This window comes from Echiichthys vipera (genome assembly GCF_963691815.1).
Source record: "Echiichthys vipera genome assembly, chromosome: 9".
In the NCBI taxonomy this organism is placed as follows: Eukaryota; Metazoa; Chordata; class Actinopteri; order Perciformes; family Trachinidae; genus Echiichthys; species Echiichthys vipera.
Genome location: NC_139834.1, coordinates 7,605,989 through 7,626,131, shown reverse-complemented (window position 1 = coordinate 7,626,131; position 20,143 = coordinate 7,605,989). Strand labels below are relative to the sequence as shown.

General features: G+C 42.3%; 1 protein-coding gene across 4 annotated transcripts in view; it reads right to left on the bottom strand.

Annotated features, from left to right (window-relative positions):
- The window catches only part of magi3a (membrane associated guanylate kinase, WW and PDZ domain containing 3a), a 133,438-nt gene that overhangs the window by 18,837 nt on the left and 94,458 nt on the right, over positions 1-20,143 (bottom strand). The window contains exons 4-9 of one of the 4 annotated variants that reach the window (XM_083920149.1): positions 13,902-14,108; positions 10,185-10,350; positions 9,284-9,363; positions 8,538-8,595; positions 5,428-5,534; positions 1,060-1,260 (exon numbers count right to left, since the gene is read on the bottom strand). In XM_083920149.1, the coding sequence (XP_083776275.1) occupies positions 1,060-1,260; positions 5,428-5,534; positions 8,538-8,595; positions 9,284-9,363; positions 10,185-10,350; positions 13,902-14,108 (819 nt within the window). The remainder of the gene's footprint in view (positions 1-1,059; positions 1,261-5,427; positions 5,535-8,537; positions 8,596-9,283; positions 9,364-10,184; positions 10,351-13,901; positions 14,109-20,143) is intronic. The other 3 variants (XM_083920151.1, XM_083920150.1, XM_083920152.1) reach the window with 3 other exon arrangements.

The window sequence follows — 20,143 nt, the reverse complement described above, 5'->3', positions numbered from 1 at the left end:
TTCAGCGCCTGTTCAGAACCCACTACACGCCTCTAATGACTTATCTAATAACTAGCCATCCACAAAATAACATTGATGCTGTAGGTAAAAGGAAATGTAAAACATTTTACCCTTGGCATAAATAAATGCTCCAGGCCTGTAGTGAGAAAGTCATAAAATCTAGTCTAAAAATATGTTACATTAAGTTACAGCTCAGTGCTTGCAATCAATTACATTCATTTTTTGGTTTAATCAATTACTCTTCTAAACTTTCATGTTGACTCTCAGCGGCAGCACTGCTGTGGCTGTAAAAAAGCATTGCACTGCAATCAATATTACTGTAATGTGAATACTGAAGCACTTCACCAACAGCGATTCAAATTACCATGATCACCTGCATGTGATCACAGTATTTATATATGCAATAAAAAAGGGAATTTACCGAGTCAGTGACATGCGGGTGCTACTACAGGAGAGCTCATGAGTTTATAGAAAGCAGACAAAGCTACATGAGGCATACACTATGCAGACTATGTGTATCCACATTTTGCAGATAAACAGGCTTTGTCAACAAACAGCCTCGGAACGACAACTGCTCTGCAGACCTATTAAATCCTTAATATATGGCTGCATATAAAAATCTGAATGTCAACCATAAACTGGACATGTGTTTTATTGACTGAAGTTTCCTATTTTTAGAGCAGCTCCACCAAACACTATAAACCATAAATGTTTGCCTTTGCTTGATCAAGCAATGTGACATTCACGGTGAAAAGCCTATTTTTCTCTACATGTGTCTGTGTGTACTCAGGGTACATAAAACTGTTATGTATGCTGATGCCAAGTCAAAAGTCACTGTGTGCATTGGCATACATGCTATGCAAACATTATACATGTGAATGTGACACTGGATTAGGTTTTGTTCAGTAATAAAAGCCTTATTTGCCTCTCTGCAACTCTTCTTTCTAGCAAATCATCCTTGTATGACTCTGCATTACGGACATCTCACTGCTAAGCTGAAGTGCAACCCAGATACTAGAGTGCACTTTTATGAACAGTGGGTCTGTGAAGGAAGAATACCTGAGGCGATCTTGTTGTCATGCGCGGCAGGACCATCCAGAAGGACGTTCTTGACCTGAAGGAACTCGTCGGGTCGATCTCCTCCGATGATGGTGAACCCAAAGCCCTGGGGGCTTTTTCGAAGTGCTGTCTGCAGGATGGAGCCCTGCAGCTGAGACGGATCTCGTGTGAAGCCCCGCACTCCCCTAGCAGGCTCCTCTGCTGGAGGGATGATGATAAAAAAAAAGAGGAGAGAGATTGACAGGAGTTAATGGACAGAGAAATGGAGAAAAATATCTTTAATGGCCTAATTACTGTGATTGCTTAATTGCTTCTGTTGCTTCCGCTTGAGCAGTTGACACAGTTCTAGTCTAACAATAAATAGTGAGATATAATATGATATTAAAGACCCAGGTATTAATTCTGTAAATGAGAGCGGCATATATTCAAAGTTCACAGTTTTACGTGCCTTGAACGGCTGTGTGGTATTTAAGTGTCTACGTGTATGTGAAAATGAGCGGAAACGGAATAGCCTGCTCACAAATTGCCATCCGTCTCCATCATAACAACATTCACACAGTGACAACGTGTCTGACAGCACGTCACTCACTGCTAGTAATTACACGAACACCCTCAGAGCATCGTAATTTAAGTGCAAACTCAAACAGCACACACACACACACACACACACACACACACACACACACACACACACACACACACACACACACACACACACACACACACACACACACACACACACACACACACACACACACACACACACACACACACACACACACACACACACACACACACACACACACACACACACACACACACACACACACACACACACGCACACGCGCACGCGCGCACACGCACACGCACACGCACACGCACACACACACTTGCAAGTCTACTGCTCTGTTTGCAAAGCCAATAAACAAGCAGTTATTGCAAAAAAACTCTATATTTTTTCCCAAGCCTCAGTGCAAACAACCAAATCCTTTCACTGCGGTGATAAATCCGTCCTGAAATACGCTTGACATTTTCCAGGTAAACTTTTCATTGCAAATTTCCTTTGTGGTGCCTGCAGGATGTGTAAATGGGGCAACATTTTAGAAGACAGGAAAGGAATTGTATTAGACTGTGTGTGTGTGTGTGTGTGTGTGCGTGTGTGTGAGTGTGTGTGCGTCAGAGAGCGAGATAAGAATGATGAGACAGAAAGAGACAGAGAAATAAAGTTAGTGTTGACAGAAAGAGGGAATTTCTAACTAAATCCTTGCTCGCCCTTCCCTGTGGTGAAAGCCTATGAGATTGTGAGTTATGTGCTGTGTCCCTGTATGCTGGGCTTCTTCTCTGGCAGTTCCCACACTGATAGATGGTGGGACATCAATCTCATTAGGGAGGTTGCCCCCCCCACCCCTTCCCTCTTCCTCCACACCACTCTCAATCATGTCATGGGGTTGTGATTTGCATAACTGCATTGCAATTGGCAGATCAACGTGACTGCTCGGAAGACCAAAAAGGTTTATGATTAACATGATATTCCAGCATCGGAGCTGTATCATTTTCAACGTTATATATGTAAATAAATGTTGCGCAAACGTATGCATGAAGGTGCATTATCATGAAATTCCTCTTGACAGTTTACGGTGTGAACGTGATTCAGACTGCCCGCAGCTTCCATGTTCACACAATGTCTGAGAGAGACTGTCAGCACTGGTTCTTACATGATCACCATGAAAGCAACACTGACAGAGGAGTTAAGAGAGAGCAGGGAGTGGGATGGGGAAGGGGCATATACGCCAAAGCCATGTTTACATGGTCTTGATTAAGCAGTGGGCCACAAAGGGACAGTCTGTATTCTCGGGGGTGAAGTGATTATATGAAATGTCAGACAGGATTGTCAGCGGTGTAATTATGGCTGGGCATAGCGCTGTGCTTTGCTCCTGTGCTCTGCGGCATTGTCTAGGAGGTCAGGCGAGCCAGCCTTTTCAAAACAGTGTTTAGATGCCACCGCACGTACGTCCACAAACTCACACAAGACCACTAGGCATTAATTCTCATTAACAAGGGGTGGGAAGGTGCAGAGTGTGCACAGGGGAGGCTGTTGGAAGCTGGAGGCGGTGGCACACAGAGGAAATATCATCTACAGGCTGCAGAGAGGCTCAGCTGTGAGAGGTGGGGGTGTGTGTGCAACAGAGTGAGGACGACAGTTCTGTCCAAGGGGTGTCTGAAATACAGAGGCTTGTTTGAATACTAATGTGGTCATGTTTTTAGTGCGTCTGTGCGCGCAGAAGAGTATAATAATTCTCACTCATGTTACAACAGCACAGGGCTTACGCTTTACATTGACTTGGGAGAGGGACATTAGACCAGTCAAGCAGCAGCCTTCACCACAGGTTGTAAATGATGAACAGATGACCCAGTAGAAATCCAATTTATGATCATAAGTCACTTTGAACCTCAGTCACTTCTTCCTCCTTTCTCTGGGTCTCTACCCTTCCACTGTTCTAAAGAGATCTTTGAACTGCGGTGAATGACTGGGGCAAAAGCATTTTCAAAGAGACCTCAGAGCTCTCCCCATTTCATAATCTACTTGTCAAAATGAATTCTGCCGCCCAGTGAAGCGCTGCTCCATTATTCAAATTGAATATCACTGCTTCAGAGTCTATGGGCTGTTTATCAGCAGCCTGTCAACTGTTAAAACATCTTCCACGCAGACATCTTAACATGAAGGAGATAATAAAAGTGCCCCAGTATTTGGATAACACATCAAATAACTCTTCACTGAACAAAAAGATAGAACCTGAGTGTTAACAACGCTGTGTCTTCATAACCGCACTCCTGCGCTGTATCTGACGGAGCAGCAGGAGTTAGAGGAGGAAAAACACAGAAACATGGAAAAGTTACTGAGCTTAAGCGTGAGGGGCCAACGTGTTGACACTAGAGCTGCAACCATTAGTCGACTAATCGATTAGTCGATCGACAGAAACACCACGGACAACTTTTTGGATTATTTATTACGGGTTACAGTCATTTTCCATGCAAAAATATGAAAATGAGAAGAAATGGCTGTTTTAAGCCCCTCAGATTAAGATTTTCTGATTTTTCATGTTTTATATCAAATTAAATGAATATCTTTAGGTTTTGTTCTGACAACAACAAAACTTTTAAAGACATCACCTTGTACTTTGAGGAATTGTATATAATATATAATTGTCCGATTAATCAATGAAAGTAATTGTTAGTTGCAGTCCTAGTTGTCTCTGCTTATTTTTATCCCCCTTGTCTGATACACAATAACTACACACTGACTGCTACAATTTATGTTATTTATTTAACCCTTATTTGTAGTTAATGTTGTGACAAGGTACTACAGATGAAAATGAGCCTTTGCTAGGCCTACAATAATACATTTAAAAAGGTGAAAAGTATTCGTATGCATTGTCTTGTCAGCAATGAATGCAGTGACAAAAGAGTCTACAGCCCTGAAAGACATTATGCACAGCGGCTATTTGAGCTGAATGCTAACATCACTATGCTAACATGCTTAGAATGACAATGAGTGCACTGATATTTAGCAGACATAACATTTCCCATGTTCACCACTTAGCCCTGTGTGTTTAATAGCACCAAACACAGTACGGCTAAAGGCTGATTGGAATGAACTTTTCGCTGACCTAATGATGATGCTAAGTGAGAATTTAAGGAATCACCAAAATCACAAGTCCTCCTGAAAGGGGGGCATGAATTTCTGAACCCAAATTTCATCCATCCAAAAGTTGTCAAGATATTTCACTTAAAACCACAAATCTCATGGTGGCGCTAGAGCAAAAGTCGTGAGGGCACGAAAGTCAGTAGCATTCATCCTCTAGGGACCATGGATGTGTCTAAATGAGTCAAAGACTGAAACACGCACTCCTCATGTGCTCATAACTTTGTTCTCCCTCTCTCTTTCTCTCAAATTCCAGGATGCAATTTAGAGCAAATGTTCTCACTTCCTGTCTATTTCCCTGATGATCAGCTAGAATAAAACTTCCTGCCCATCAATCTAACCGTGACATTTAATGTGAACATTGCACAACTGACTAAAGAGCAGTGTAACTCCCCAACGCCAACGTCTATAATGTTGAGTTCTGCCTGATTGTAAACATATTTATCAAGCCGGAATCAAATTTAATTTGCCGAAGTGACATTTTCTCCCTGCTACACTCTCTCCCCAATGTCACTTGTTTACATAACATGCAGGAGAAAAATAAATTAGCCGTGACAAGAATGATCGCTCTCCATTGCAGATCTCTCCTCACTTGTAACTGAATGTAAATGACACTCATGCAGTCTCTTGTGCAGCCCAGAGGGCTTGACTGTGGGTGCAGTTACCTGAGGGTGTGGCTGCTGGCGGCAGCACCACGGAGGGCGCGTCGACGCTCAACTTTCTCTTAGCTTCCTGTACTGGATTCTCAAACTGGGTCTTCTGGTTGATGTGGCTGCACAAGAGAGATAACAACATTAGATGAGGAGGAAATCTAAAGAGTATCAACATTGTTAGATAAGGCTTTACTGCGCGTAGGTAACTTTCCGTCCTCTTTTTGTTGGCACACAGCTCATCACACACCGACTAGTTTTATTCATGGAGTTACCTACATCAGTGGACTACACACAGTCTGACTGTGTGAGCTACTGTTTCTTCTTTTGTGTTCTTGTGGCCTCACAGCTTGGCCCCACACTCCTGATACTTTTCTTTGCCTGTCATGCAAACCTGTGATTTGACAGTCAGTGCTGGGTGTGACATAACCTAGGATGGGCAGACAGCATGTCATCGAGCATACAACCACAAACGCAAACTTGTCAGTGTCAAGTGTAACACAGATGGATTGAGCGCATGTCTAGACTAAATAAGACACTCCCAGTGAATAGTGAAAGCAAAGAGAAATGGATAGAGAGGATCAGCAGCAACAGCATTAGCTGTGATAGCCATTATGGGATCAGCAGCTGATGGATGCATTGTAATCGCAGGATCAAAAGATTAAAGAAACCGTAGATAGTTGTAAACGACAATGTGCCCTGTATTACATGCCCCAGTGACGGCCTTCTTCTTAAAGGACCCATATTATACACATTGTCAGGTTCATACTTCTATTTTGGATTTGACGTTTTTAAAGGTGCTATATAAATAAAGGTATCATTATTATTATAATTATAGTTACATCTTCATATGAATCAGATAAATGATAAGATAAATCATCTTTGGACAATAGCTGATGGGTGATTGTATGGCCTTGTTTGCGCTCCACACAACTGTTTACCTGCATGCAACCGAAGCCTGCTCAAACGTGACAAAATTACTCAGACTACAAAAGGAAACCAGAACGCTTCCATTACCCAAATCTTGTCCCGTTGCCTACAGATTCTCGGTTTGAGTGCAGACTCTGTTTAAAGAGATCACCCTCTGTTTGAAACACTTTGTTTTAGCGCCTGTCTCTTTACAATCATTTTCAGTACTGATTAATCTGCTGGTTATTTTCTCAATTAAGCGATAAATTGTTTGGTCTATAAAATGTCCCTCAAAGACAAAAGTGATGTCTTTATATGTGTTGTTGTGTCGGTCAAAAAAAACAACATATTAGGTTTAATATGATATAAAATTAAAAAACAGGAAATCTCCATATCTGCGAGGCTGAAAAAAAAGCTTTTTCTGCTGTTTTTGCGTGAAAAATCACATAGTCGACTAATCACTGCAGCTCTACTTTCTACCTAAATATAGTGTAGTTGTGACATAACTGTGCAGAAGTCCTGGCGGCTCATTTAAAGACACAGTTTCTGAATACAGGCTGTGCGCATTTCTCTGTGGATTGAGTGTTTTGATACTTTCACAGTATTAATATAGAGACTGGACCTGCTTTATAATCAAACATGACTCACTTTCACTCTCACTTTTTACAATATGGGACCTTTAATCAACTGAATATAAACTATAGGGAATTTACACCAAACTCAATTTAAAAACAATTAAAGATTTGTAGGTCACACCTGTGTGCTGAAGCATTTCCTCACTGGATGAATTGTCTCTCCATGGTTAGATGGTAATAGAGAGAGGTAGCTCATCTGCTTAATGAGTGTGAACAGTTGTAAATCCCGGTCATGACAGTACCTTGGGAAGGCGAAATGCATTGATGCTGCACAGTGAATCAGCCACATGCTGGGACACTGATGGTATGTGTGTGCGTGCTCTGGCTGCGTATGACTCATGCACAGAGAAAGCCTCCCTATTAAGTCTGCAGAGATAAACATTCCCCTCTCTTTCATTTCCACTCTTTTATTTCCATGTGTCTTGAGCCTTGATTGCCACAGCTCATGATTTGTTTGGCAGTTGAAGAAATAATGAGACTTTGCGTCACCTTGCATTTGGTCCTTCATTCACAACAAAATTTGCGATGCAGAGAGACAGGGGCAGAAGAGAGCCAGCCTCTCAATGACCCTCTTGCATAAACAGGCACACTGATTCCCCCTCCTCCTGCCTGCAGGTCTCTCCCTCTTTGACCACGGTAATGGGACTAAAATGGAACATTGTGCTCTTGTTTACACTCTTGATCAGAATGGAATCTCACCCTTGTTTCCCTCTCATGGACTCTGAACCTCCATTGTCTGTCTTCAGTGTATTTTCACACACACACACACACACACACACACACACACACACACACACACACACACACACACACACACACACACACACACACACACACACACACACACACACACACACACACACACACACACACACACACACACACACACACACACACACACACACACACACACACACACACACACACACACACACACACACACACACACACACACACACACACACACACACACACAAACACCAGTGTTATCTGGACTGACATAATTGCTTTCTGCAGGACTGTGGGAAACTACCGTACGGACAATAGCATACGCCACTATCACATAATCCACGGGTCCCCTGAGATTCACACATTTAATACCTCCATACCTCTGGAAGATGTGAATATATATTCCTTGTTTGTGTACAAATTGTTTCTAACGATGATTGAATGTAACTAGGGATGATATGAGATGTTGATATCATGATTATTGTCAGAGGAAATGTCACAGTTTTCACATTTTTCCTCCACCACTGGTTTCTGCCCTCATATACTAAGTAAAGTACCTTAGGTCCATTAAAAGACACTATTAAAATTCTAGCTGTTATTATTATTATTATTATTATTATTAACACATTATTATTAACACATGAGTCATTCAGAAAAGTGTAGTTTGAGAAATCAAGCACACAGACACAGCCTCAGAAGACCCACACAGGTACACAGAATTGAGTTGTACCTTTCTACTGCCAATTCATCAAAGAAACAAAGGGACTGAATATGAACGAGCAGTCAGCCAAATCCTCTACATCCACCACAATTCGCAGCAGCATCCCCCTCGGGGGTGAAAAGTGTACTCACTCTACGTAGTAGGTGCCGTACTGGGGGTCCTCAATCTTCTCCCAGCCGTAGGGCAGCTCTGGTGAGAGAACAGACAGGGAGAAGGCAGACGTGAACCACTTTAGATACCGCTGAGGCACCACATGGAAAATTGGACACACGCAATGAGGCGTTGTGCTTTGACTGGCAGCTTCACAGCACGCTTACCTACACCTGGAGAACAGGAAGACAACTTTTATTTGTCACTGTGTGTTTAGGGCTTAATACACACTGTGGAGGAGTAAGGGAGAGAAAGAAGAAATACGGAGTTCTTACAAAGACTCCCTGGAAAATAATAGCCTTTCTCTCCAGCAGTGTATATGTGTGCAACATATTGAGCCTCTGCTGCTGTGTGACAAACACAAGCAGCTCAGAGGAGATGTTAACGCAAGAGGGGCCATAGGAAATTGTCTTTTGAGAGATGCTGCACTGATGAGCTCCCCGCATGTGTCCCAGAAGCCATTAGGAGGAGACGGGGCAGGCTGGAGACTGGAGGTTTGTGCTGTGTCACCGTCATGACTGTGACCAGGCCTGCTCAGCTGTTCAATCGCCGTCTGTTAGCCGGCGCACACTTCAGAAAGGCAGGGACGCGGCTCATGCACACGCTGCTCTATGCACACGCTGCTCTATGCAGCAGGGAGTTGGGATGTGTGTTTGGGTATGGAGAAGAGTGGGGTGTATGTGCCAATGCAAATGTCACTACCATACCAACTTCTGCAGTGTCTCACCTCCTTCCTCGCATTTCTCAGGAGGCTTTGCCTTCTTGGCAAGGCGGGGGTCCAGCCAGGTAGTGGTCTTGCTGTTGTGACTGAAGCACAAAGAGGAGACATGGCTTTAGATACAGAAACATTTTTTTTAGAACAACAAAGCAATTAGCACCGGCAACTGTCAGGAGTCACTTGACCCAGGAGCTATTCCACCAGCTCTCACAAACAAACAGAGCTCAACGCCCCTCGATAACAGTTGCTAACGTCAAATCTTTTGGGATAGAATAGCTTATTAAAGAAGCCTTTGGTAGAGCTCAGAAGACCCTTTGATGCAAAAGGAAGAGAAAGAGAGAGAGGGAGAAAGTGAGAGAATGGCAAAGGTAAAGAATGAGGAATGCATACTGTATAGAGCAGAGAAAGAAAAAGTGAGCAGCTGCAGAGATCATAAGGAGCAGAACGGATAGAGCAGGTCAGGGGTGGCAAGCTTTATTTGAGTGTGTTCTTTCTCTGACTGGCAGAATGAGCTATTGATTTAGCAGCGAGCTGCAGCAGCACCTGGCTCCGTCACCGCTTCCACACTGACTGCTTGCCACGCTAACGGGCCAGGTAAACAATGCGGGCCTGCTGCTTTTAGCACCAGCCAACAAATCTGACATCAAACACAGGGGGAAAAAAGAAAAACTTCATTGAGAATAACAACAACAACAACAACAACAACATTGTTGAGACCACAGATAGCTTCCATGTCCAACACCTGGTTTCATATCATATGGAGGAGTGTGCTGAATGGGGAGAATCAGTGCCACCAACACTTTTGGCTCACTACGGCAGTAAAGAAATGAATTGGGAAAGTACTGGATATGGGAGTAGCACAATGTACATGTAATGGGAGAGTAATGGGACCAAAACGAAAGATACTTACTCTATGAAATAGACCATGCCGGTCTCAGTGTAGGCCATCTCCCAACTTTTAGGCAAGGACTCCTGACTTTCATCCTGTGTGTTCCACACACGCAAGTCCATAGCCGCGGCTGACTGGTTGTAGCTGGGCACTGTCTTCCTCCACTCCGCCTTGTCTTTGTGCTCTGCTGTCCGGCATGGCGAGAGGAACACGGGCATGGAGACAGACAGAGGGATGGGTTGAGAGTAAGGGTACAGGATATGGTAGAAAGAGAAAGAGACAGGGGGTGAGAATGTGGCGCCATTGGAGCTCCTCTGGGCTCCTTGCATCTCTCCCCCGCTGCTGCTGTCGCTCGAGTTGATCTTCCTCTGGTAAACTCGATGGACGGTTACATCCACAAGTGAGGAAGGGGCAGAGAGAGAGAGAGAGAAAGAGAGAGAGAGAGAGAGAGAGAGAGAGAGAGAGAGAGAGAGAGAGAGAGAGAGAGAGAGAGAGAGAGAGAAAGACAGAGAGAGTACAGAGAGAGAGAGAGGACGGAAGCAGTTGCCATAGGATTTGCATGTCAGTAGCGATGTACATGGAACTGCCTCCCAGGCAGAGGCAAGAGCTGACCAATGCTTCATCCCAGCCGCGAGCACCACATCACAACTCTATTAGCATCACACAGGCTGCTGCATGTGTGTATGTGTGCGTGTGTATTTGCCTAATCTTGACGCGTGTGTGTGCCTGTCTGTGTGAGGCTCTTATCTGCAGGTTTTCATCTGGCTGTGGATGACCTAGCTTCACCGTGGCATTGAATGCTCAGTGTGTTTGGCTGGGTTAATTGAATGGTGGGGATGGAAAGTGACAGCTGTTGACTGCAAGAAGCCAAGAGCTTTTTTTATGTCGAAATTGGGGCCTCTTTTTTCATCATGAAACCATGGAGGGGTTTCTGCACTTATGAAGTCAGAATAATTGACTTCATACAGACATTTGCTCTAGGCTACAGCAGTATTCAGCCCTTGTAGAGATATATATTAACTGGGCTGTTGCAGATGTGGGCACGCACTAGAATGCTAACAGGGCACAAAAGAAAAATGTGTGTTAACAATAACGCGCAACCAATATTAAACTGCCTTCAAGGCAAAGAAATATGTCTTCCTCTGCCTATATTAACATTCATCCTCACCGATTTAGCAATCCAATCCATCCACATGCTGCCAGGGATATAATACACTGCATTTGATACGAGACAACTCATGATCTACAGAATTAGAAGTGACATCCATCTACGATGAGTTTTCATTGTTTTTTTTTCATAGCTGGGCTCTGCACTGCCATCATTACTGCCTAGGGCCACAGAGATGATGTGTTTCTGACAATGTTTCTTCCTTTTTTGTTCTTGGATGTGTGATGAGCAGTTACACACTCACTGATCTTTTTTTTTCTTTCTAACTTTTCCTCCCTCCCTTAACATGTAACCACATCTCACAGTGTGAGGATGCTTTCCCCTTTCTCCCGTGGATGCTAGAAAGGGTTCATTACAATAGTTTGTTATGAATTGAATTAGCCTTTATGTTCCAGTTGGGTGTGTGGTCATGCATTCCAACACAAATGCCAAGGAAGCGACATTTCTGCGAGATATACTACAATATATATATATATATTTAAATTCTGAAATTCAGAGTGTGTTTTTCATTCAAAAGTGTAAATATGTCTGAAAGTATACAGTACATTAACATTTATTCCACATATTATTACCAAAGATAAGTCAGCCTTTATGTGAAAAACAAACAAACATCTAATTTTCACAACATTGATGACAGGTTTACCTGCCTATAGGTGAGGAAGCTATCCAGATACAGTTAAGCTTAAGGATTCACTGTGCCTTTATATATAAATTTAAGAATGGTGTGAATAATTATTGTATGCACCACAAAAAGGGTATGTGTATGGGCTTTAGGCCGCCCTACACGTTATTGTAGGCGCAGTTTAATATGCAACTAACTTGTATACAGTAGTAGGGATCCCTGCTCAGTCTCTCTCTCAGTTAAGGGGTCTTTGGTATAAAAAACAGTCCCCTACTCTAAGTCACCCTAAGATTTTACAGCCTGCTGCTAGTATTCAAACTCTTCAAGGTTCTGTTATTCAAACTGTTATAAATACATGGGCCTGTGGCTGGATGCCAGACTCACTTTGAAGATCCATGTTGAGCACCTCTCAAGTAAAATGAAGGTCAACATTGGATTTCTGCGTAGAAGCAAATCTTGTTTCTCCTCTGCTAGTCGAAAGACCATTGTACAATCGATAATTCTGTCTTCACTTGATTGTGGCAATATTGTTTATATGCATGCTTCTCCCTGCAGCTTGAAGCCTCTCGGTGCTGTGTATCACAGTGCGCTGCACTTCAGCACAGGTGATAAATTTCTCACGCACCATTGCATCTAATACGATAAGGTGGGATGGCCTTCCTTAACAAACACAAGGGAGCAGCTTTGTAAGATGCTTATTCATGCAAAATCTTTTCTCTGGTTACACTGAAATACATAACTTACACTGTCAGGTTACAGGACATTTTAACATCAGCTGTACCTCTTGTTCACACAGAAGTTGGAACATTTTTTTTACGCCGCACACAAATGGAATGAGCTCCAAAAAATATGACATTTTCAAAGAATTTAGTGCAATCGCACTTGTAAATCCTTTTTTTAATTGTGAAAATGATTATTTGTCCTTAAATTGTCTTTGTATTTAAATTGTATATGTTGATTTTGTACACAGGTCTCTCCTGAAAAAAGAGATCCTCATCTTAATGAGACTATCTGTTTTAAATATGTATGCAATAACAAGCAATAACATGGCGATGGCAAGAAAGTTCTTATTTTCCTCACAAAGAGAACAACCTTCCTCTCGATTGTATTGCTCTATACTCTCTTGGTGTGGTTGGTGTGAGTTATTCTCTGTACAGAATGGTTAATTAAACTATGGTATTTGGTCTGCAAATATCGTCACATGATATCTGGCTAGGTATTCTAAAGAATCAATAATACACCAAATAACAACACTGGCAAAGCAATTCAATATGCAATGTTAATTAGCCGTTTGAGCTGTTATTTGGCTGTTTTTGCAGCACTTGGTCTTTTTTGTGCAGACTGGCTCACTTGGCGAGCATTCTGAAGTGGCAGTGCCATACAGCACCAGGCCAGGGTGTGTTTGAGACTGGTCCGAAGCCCGTCATTGAAGCTAGGACACAGGACAGAACAGCTGACGGTATCTGCTCCAGCTGGGACAGAAGATGCTCCTTTGTGTGTTTGTTGGCTGGTTTAAGATCGTGAATCGTATGATGAGGAAAAACTATTTCATATCAATGGTAATAATCTAACATGTTGGCACATAATTCTGAGCATTAGGCAGCAGGTTTCCCAACTACTTTCCCATTAGGACCACTCGCCATTAGCTGAAACCTGTTATGATTTTGTTTGTGCCATGAGCCATGTGAGGACATTGTTGTAGGGGAATCACGCAAGGACAAAGTCTGTCTTCTCTATCTGAGGGATAGTTTCTATCGATCTCAGCCTGACTTTTACTACTTCTTGTCTTTACAGTGCTGTGATTTAGTGCCGACCTTGCATGCAGAACAGCTACATCCTCACACTGTTTGCTTGGAGAAAAAAATGAGGAGAGAAAAAAAGCTGCATTGCAACTAGCTGTAAAAAATATCAAAAGCAGTCATAGAAAACAGGCAATCGCGTCTCTCACCAGCTAGGCCATTGACCATAGGAGGCCTCTCTTCTTCATCTTCCTCCTCTGGTGCAGCGCTGTCTTTTCTGTCCATCTTACTGACAGAGGTTGTGCGTTTTCGCTGGACCTCCGTGTCAAATTCCTCATCAAACAGAACCTGGTCCACCAAGTCCGGCTGCACAGGGCTGGGCTCCGCAGGGGGCTTAGGGGTCCCATAGTAGTTGCCTTGAATGAAAAGAGAGATTCTGACTTTTTTTTGGTACAGTCATTGCATAACCCTAACTTGTACCCTCTAACACTACATATCTTACAATGTAAGATGAGTGTAAGGGTTAATGTAAGACTTACATTAACCCTTACACTCAGCTCATACAAGAACTACTTCTGATCCCAAACCCATACTCTAACCCCACAACAGCCTTCATGGAAGTGAGGACTGGGAAACTGGACGGGCTTGCATAGAGGAATTTTTCTACCCTTGTGAGAACATTTGGTCCTTATGAATATAGGAATGCCAACTGCATGCACACACACAACGTCACAAAGTTGAAATACTGTAGGAAAGAATTGCAGATCTTGTCTTGGCATACACCACAGATAAGGAACAACCAAGCACTGGTGCAGCTGCAGAACGGTTTCGCTGGTAACAAGATCAAGATGAGACCCCCTCACCTCAACTGTAGAAGTTGTTAAAGGGTCTTTAAAAGACACAGGGGAGTCTGAACGTTAAGCTACAAATCATATCTGGCAGAGCCGCATTGGTTGGAACAAAATGAGGCTGAGCTCTTACCGTCGTAACTCAGGTTTTGGAGCAGTTTACTGGATAAGAGAAAGTGTTTTTCCCCTCAATTTCTGATGCAAATTAGTCTTTGGTTATCCCCATTGGACAGCATTATCACTGTCACTACGGAACCACACTGGATGCTTATACACACACACACGCCTCATTCAACACAGTGAGAGGGTCATGTTGTCTTCACAGATTCAAACATGCTGATTAGGCGCAGCTAGCATCTAGGAAGAGCTTGTAATGCAACAGAGACAAGAGCCCTTAGTGGCTTCTCATCTGTGAAGAACACGACAATGAGACAGAATCATTTGTTTTATTCTATTCTTAATGTCCAATTTAATCTTTAAGTTTATGTTCATCTCTTTTACTGCATGTGTATGGGTTTCAAAAACAACAGACCAAAGTAAAAAAAACTGGACTGTTGTATTGTCATATTTACTGCTTCATTCCTCGGGGAACTGTGACTACAGCATTTACGCCAAGGTAGGTTCTCCAGCGCTCGATTACCCCTTTAAGTCCATCGGCTTGCCTCTGCTGTCATGTTGGTGCCTAAGGCAGCAAACAGCCTTACACCGCAGAGCGACTCTTTCCTCAACTATAGGAGAGGGGGTGACCCACTTTACCACTCACTACCATCTCTCCCTGCAAAGAGAACACGAAATGACTAAAAAGAATGAAAACTTCAAAGCACAAGAGGTGAGAAAAATAGTTGGGGGGGTACGGTGCAAATATTGATTCACACTGTTCTTCGGCTCCAGGAAACTATACACTCCTCCGGTGTTTGTGTGGGACTGCGGCGTGGTTAAGACTGAGCTGTGTCTGAGTGGCTGAACATTTATATTGTAACAGTTAAAATGGCACATCAGGGAGAGGACGGCGACTGTGACGGAGGAGTCCATTGGGAGGAAGAGGGAGAAATGAGAATGGAACAAAGGAGGAAAGACTGGAGGCAGAGAGAGAAAAAAGAGACAGCACAAAGCTAAATGAGGCACAAGCTTGCTTTTTTTTTTGTTTCATTCTCTCCTTCAAATAAATATATCCACCTATATAACGCCTATTAAAGCAATTCTTACCTTTCTGGCATTTTTACACTTCTCTTTTGTAATCTTAAAATGCTCCTAATAAGCGTATGGCACACAAGCATGTAAAAGAAATCCACCAGGTGTTAAAACTCATCAATATTCAATTCTCACATCATTCTGATAAAAGTCTGACCAATCATTTTATTCGGTCTGAAGAGGGCGGGACTTTGGAGGGAGGAGGAGTTGTTCATGTTCAAATTTTTATGCCAGAAAGGTAAGAATTGCTTTAAAGTATTGTTTGCTATATTAAAAGTAAGAACAACAGAATAACAAAATTTGATATGCCTCACATATAAATCATAATGATAAAAATGGAAATGACCATGACAATTATTAAACCATTTCCCCCTGGGATTATTAAAGTATTTCTGATTCTGATTGAACTTGTCGCTTGGCTTTACAGTTTCTTTATCAGCTGTGATATGCTATTAATATCGGCACCTTATCAAAAACCATTATTGTAAATCCTTTACTTGGAGTGTAATTAATAGGATGCTTGCTGACAGAATACAAATCGAGGGAGTACAATTAGAGGTGGTAATTTGTTCTGTGCACTCTAAAGCTCACACACAAAAGCACACGTAGTCTCCTGTAAGCTCCCATTAGTGAGGAGCCGGGAGACAGTGGCCACAATAAGGAACTGCAGTGAGATGGATCGTGTTGTAATTATACTGTACTAATGAGCCACAGTCACTGATGAGAATTTATCACTTCATTCAGTTTGGATGTAAAACTATACGGCCTGAAGAAATAACTGAAAAACTAGAGGCTGGGGCGGAATAAAGCTGAAGAGTTTTCCTCTTTAAGGAGTCACGTCTTTTGGCTTAATTTATTAAATGAGCTGTTTTGTTTCAATCTCACGCGGCTCCTCCTTAAATTTTACTTCCGAGCTATTTTAACAGAATGAGGTTTAATTTAGCATTTATATTTATGACTCAGGGGCGCAGCTCTCCTCAGCATTCCACAGTCGGTTATATGATTTGATTTAATGTATAATCACATTAGTTACTAAACAAAAGTTACTGAAAACCAGAGTTCCCTTTAATGTACCAGAAATAGGAAAAAGTTGGGAAGCAACGGCATTCTATTTATTTGTTTCTTTGGCAAACCACCTGGGTATCTTACATGTCTTTTGAACGATTTACAGATCCTTTTCACACTGCACCAGGTCCATGGGCTGATTATGAGACAATGTCATGTAAGAGGCCCCCCACTTTGTGTATGTAGGAGCAAGACACCCAAGTTCGTTTTGCATCCCTATCAGTTTTTGTCTCTTTGTAATCATTTTGTGTATACTTGTGGTCATTTAGCATCTCTCTGTGATCATTTGGTTTCAAAGCAGTATTTTATGGGCCCCTGACTTTATGTAAGTAGCTTGGAAACCGGACAAATCTGCATCGGTCATGTTTGGCCCCCCCTCCTGTTCAACTGAGGGCAGAATCTGCAGGAGCATGTAAAATGAGACAAGCTTCTCTCTTTTATTTGATTTAAATCTCTTTTGAGTGACAAAGAGCAGTGTGGATGCATGTTTTCTTTGAATTGATGATGTCCTTGGTCCGTTGTATAATCTTTTATGGACCTTTATTGCTCTATATGTACTGTAATCAGGGCGTCCTTGTAAACGAGATCACGCTCAACGACCTTCCTTGTTCAAGAAAAAGATTCAATCAATACAGTTAGAATGCTTAGAAACGCTTTTATCATATTAAAGATTTTAACAAGAGTCCATGGACATTTACAGTCATTGTCAGCAGAGAATTACAGCCATCTATAAACTAGATGACCTGTCTGTCAAACCTCCTCCTCGACTCCTTTGTGGAGCCAGCATTGTGGAGCCAGGTCTGCTGTATGTTGCCATTTCTTTTTTTTTTTACATGCTTACATTCACCACTAAGAATAAACTCTTAAAGATAACTCATTCAGCCATAAAACTCATTGGTATTCCTAACCCCAAAAGTATCCGATTGTGTCACCTCATCCCTGATCCCGAAAACACTCATTATCACACATGACCCAGATCATCCACTCCGACAGCACTTCACCCCCTTCCTTCTGAACACAGGTGTACCCATGTGCAGAAAGGCCCATTTTTTCTTTTGATTTTTTTTTTGGGCTGTATTCAAGCCTTTTATTTATTTTTATATAGCACAGACAGGAAATGGGGTGAGTCAGAGTGTGTGTGTGTGTGTGGGGGGGGGGCGCTGCCTCGAGGACCTTCAGCCTCTTTACATGGGGCACCTGCTCTAACCACTGTGCCACCAGCCGCCCCTGAAAGGCCCATTTTTTTAAGCATGAGTGCTTGTTTCTACAGCCCCAAAATCATTTGTCTCTTTGTATAATGTATAATTCTGTCTTACTTGTTTGTGCTATGTATGCATCTACTGTAAAAAGGACCACAGGTATCTATCTATCCAGCAAATATCAGATTTGATAACACAAAACAACCACAGCTTTGGCAACAAAAATGGGCTACAGTGGGCGGGTATTTATGATTCTACAGATGTATGATTAATAAATAATTGGATTAATCTGATATAAAGAATATCAGACTAAATAAGACTTAACATGTGGCAACTAAAAAATTAAAACAGTGAAAGTATAAAAACAGACTAATCCAAACAGGTAATGAGGCGGGCCTAATGAAGGATGGTTGTTGAGAAATTAGTTAGTAAATTAGTATTAATTTTTAACGTGAAACAGGATTCACTCGCTCTTGGAGCTAGCCTCACATGGCCATTCGAGGAACTGAAGTTTCTGGCACTCCATCACTGGCTATATTTTTCAGCCCCAGGGGTTGCCTCTTTGTCAGAAACTGTGTCAAGGGTATACCCTGTGCTTGTAAATTAGCACTTTTTATCGCAGCTGTTGTCTGGACAGAATAAGGTCAAACTTAACAGATTTGAGACAGCAGTGTTGCCCAGTTCATCATCTTAATTCCATGTATTTATAGCTGCCATTGTAATTAAGCAGCTAATATAGCAACATGGAGGCTGCTGCTACGCTTTCTCTCACGATTGATGTCAGATAAAGCCATCACTGATCTAACCTCTCTGTGGTCCTGATATATAATTCTGCCTCATTAACACATGCACAATGTCTCATTATTAGGACAAAGACTTTCCCTAATGGGATGCCAGGAGTAAAATCAGTCCTCATTTGAAAAGGATGTCTGGTCACCCTTTGACAACCCTGATTATGTCAGAGTGACCACCTCAAATCTTCCACCTTAATTACTGCTTTAGATTAAAGGGCTGTTCATTCTTAGAAGGAAAAAGAAAAGAGGCTGGGAGCCACCATGCTAGCAGCTCCCCATGACCATGTGTGCGTGACAAAAATAGACACCTGTTGATGTGGGCACTGAATCAACACGTCAACATGCTGCGACAATGAGCAAGAAATGGAGCAAAATTAATTATTGTAATATCTAGGAAAGAATATTTCTGCCCAAAAGCTGCTCCCTACTGACGGATCACATTCTGACCCTGTGATTCTACAATATGCTGCACTGTAGGTCGTCCACTCGCAAACACTTCAGCTACATGAGGCAATAAAAATAATAATAATAATAGTTAATGAGGTTCATGTACAACTCAATTTGGTGGATTTTTTTTTTACCTGTTAGAGGAAAAGGTTTGTCTTTAGGAGAAACGGACAGTGGATACAAATATTACAGCTCACCACACTGTAAAATTCAACATTTATAGTCATGAGCAGCTAATGTCATTTTGATCAAGCTTCTCTTTCGTCCCGCTGAGGCCAAATGACAAGTAGTTGTCACGTTAAAGTTAACAGCAGCAGAAACAGCGTGCACACAGAGCTGATCTGTTTGGCAAACAGTGTGATTACATTCCAGCTCTTTTTGCAGTTTTCTGAGAGTGGTGGGTGGACAGTGTTAAGCACAGCCATTTTGGGGCCAACATTTGTTTGGCACTGGCAGTGAATTACACAGCCATTCACTCATGTTACACATGTACAGTTGTGTTGGTTGCCAGTAAGAAGTAGTTTCATGTTAAAGGGAGGATTTATTTCTAAAATTTGCGTGCCGTTAAAAGGCTGCAGTGCCCCGGAGAGACCCAAAGCTGAAATATGGACTTCCAAGGCCATGTGTGTTTATGGCTGAGAAAGAATGTGTGAATGTACGTGTGTGTACGTGTGTGTGTGTGTGTGTGTGTGTGTGTGTGTGTGTGTGTGTGTGTGTGTGTGTGTGTGTGTGTGTGTGTGTGTGCATCATCTGTTTTAATCAGCAGCTGCCAGCTAATCTCATCTCCATCTTGTGAGAATCTGAATAAAATGAGAGTATAACCATGACCAGCGTTACATCTGCAGTGAGACATAACCTCTGTGAATCTCACTGTAGCCTTCAGAAAAATGTTTAAAAAAGCTATAGA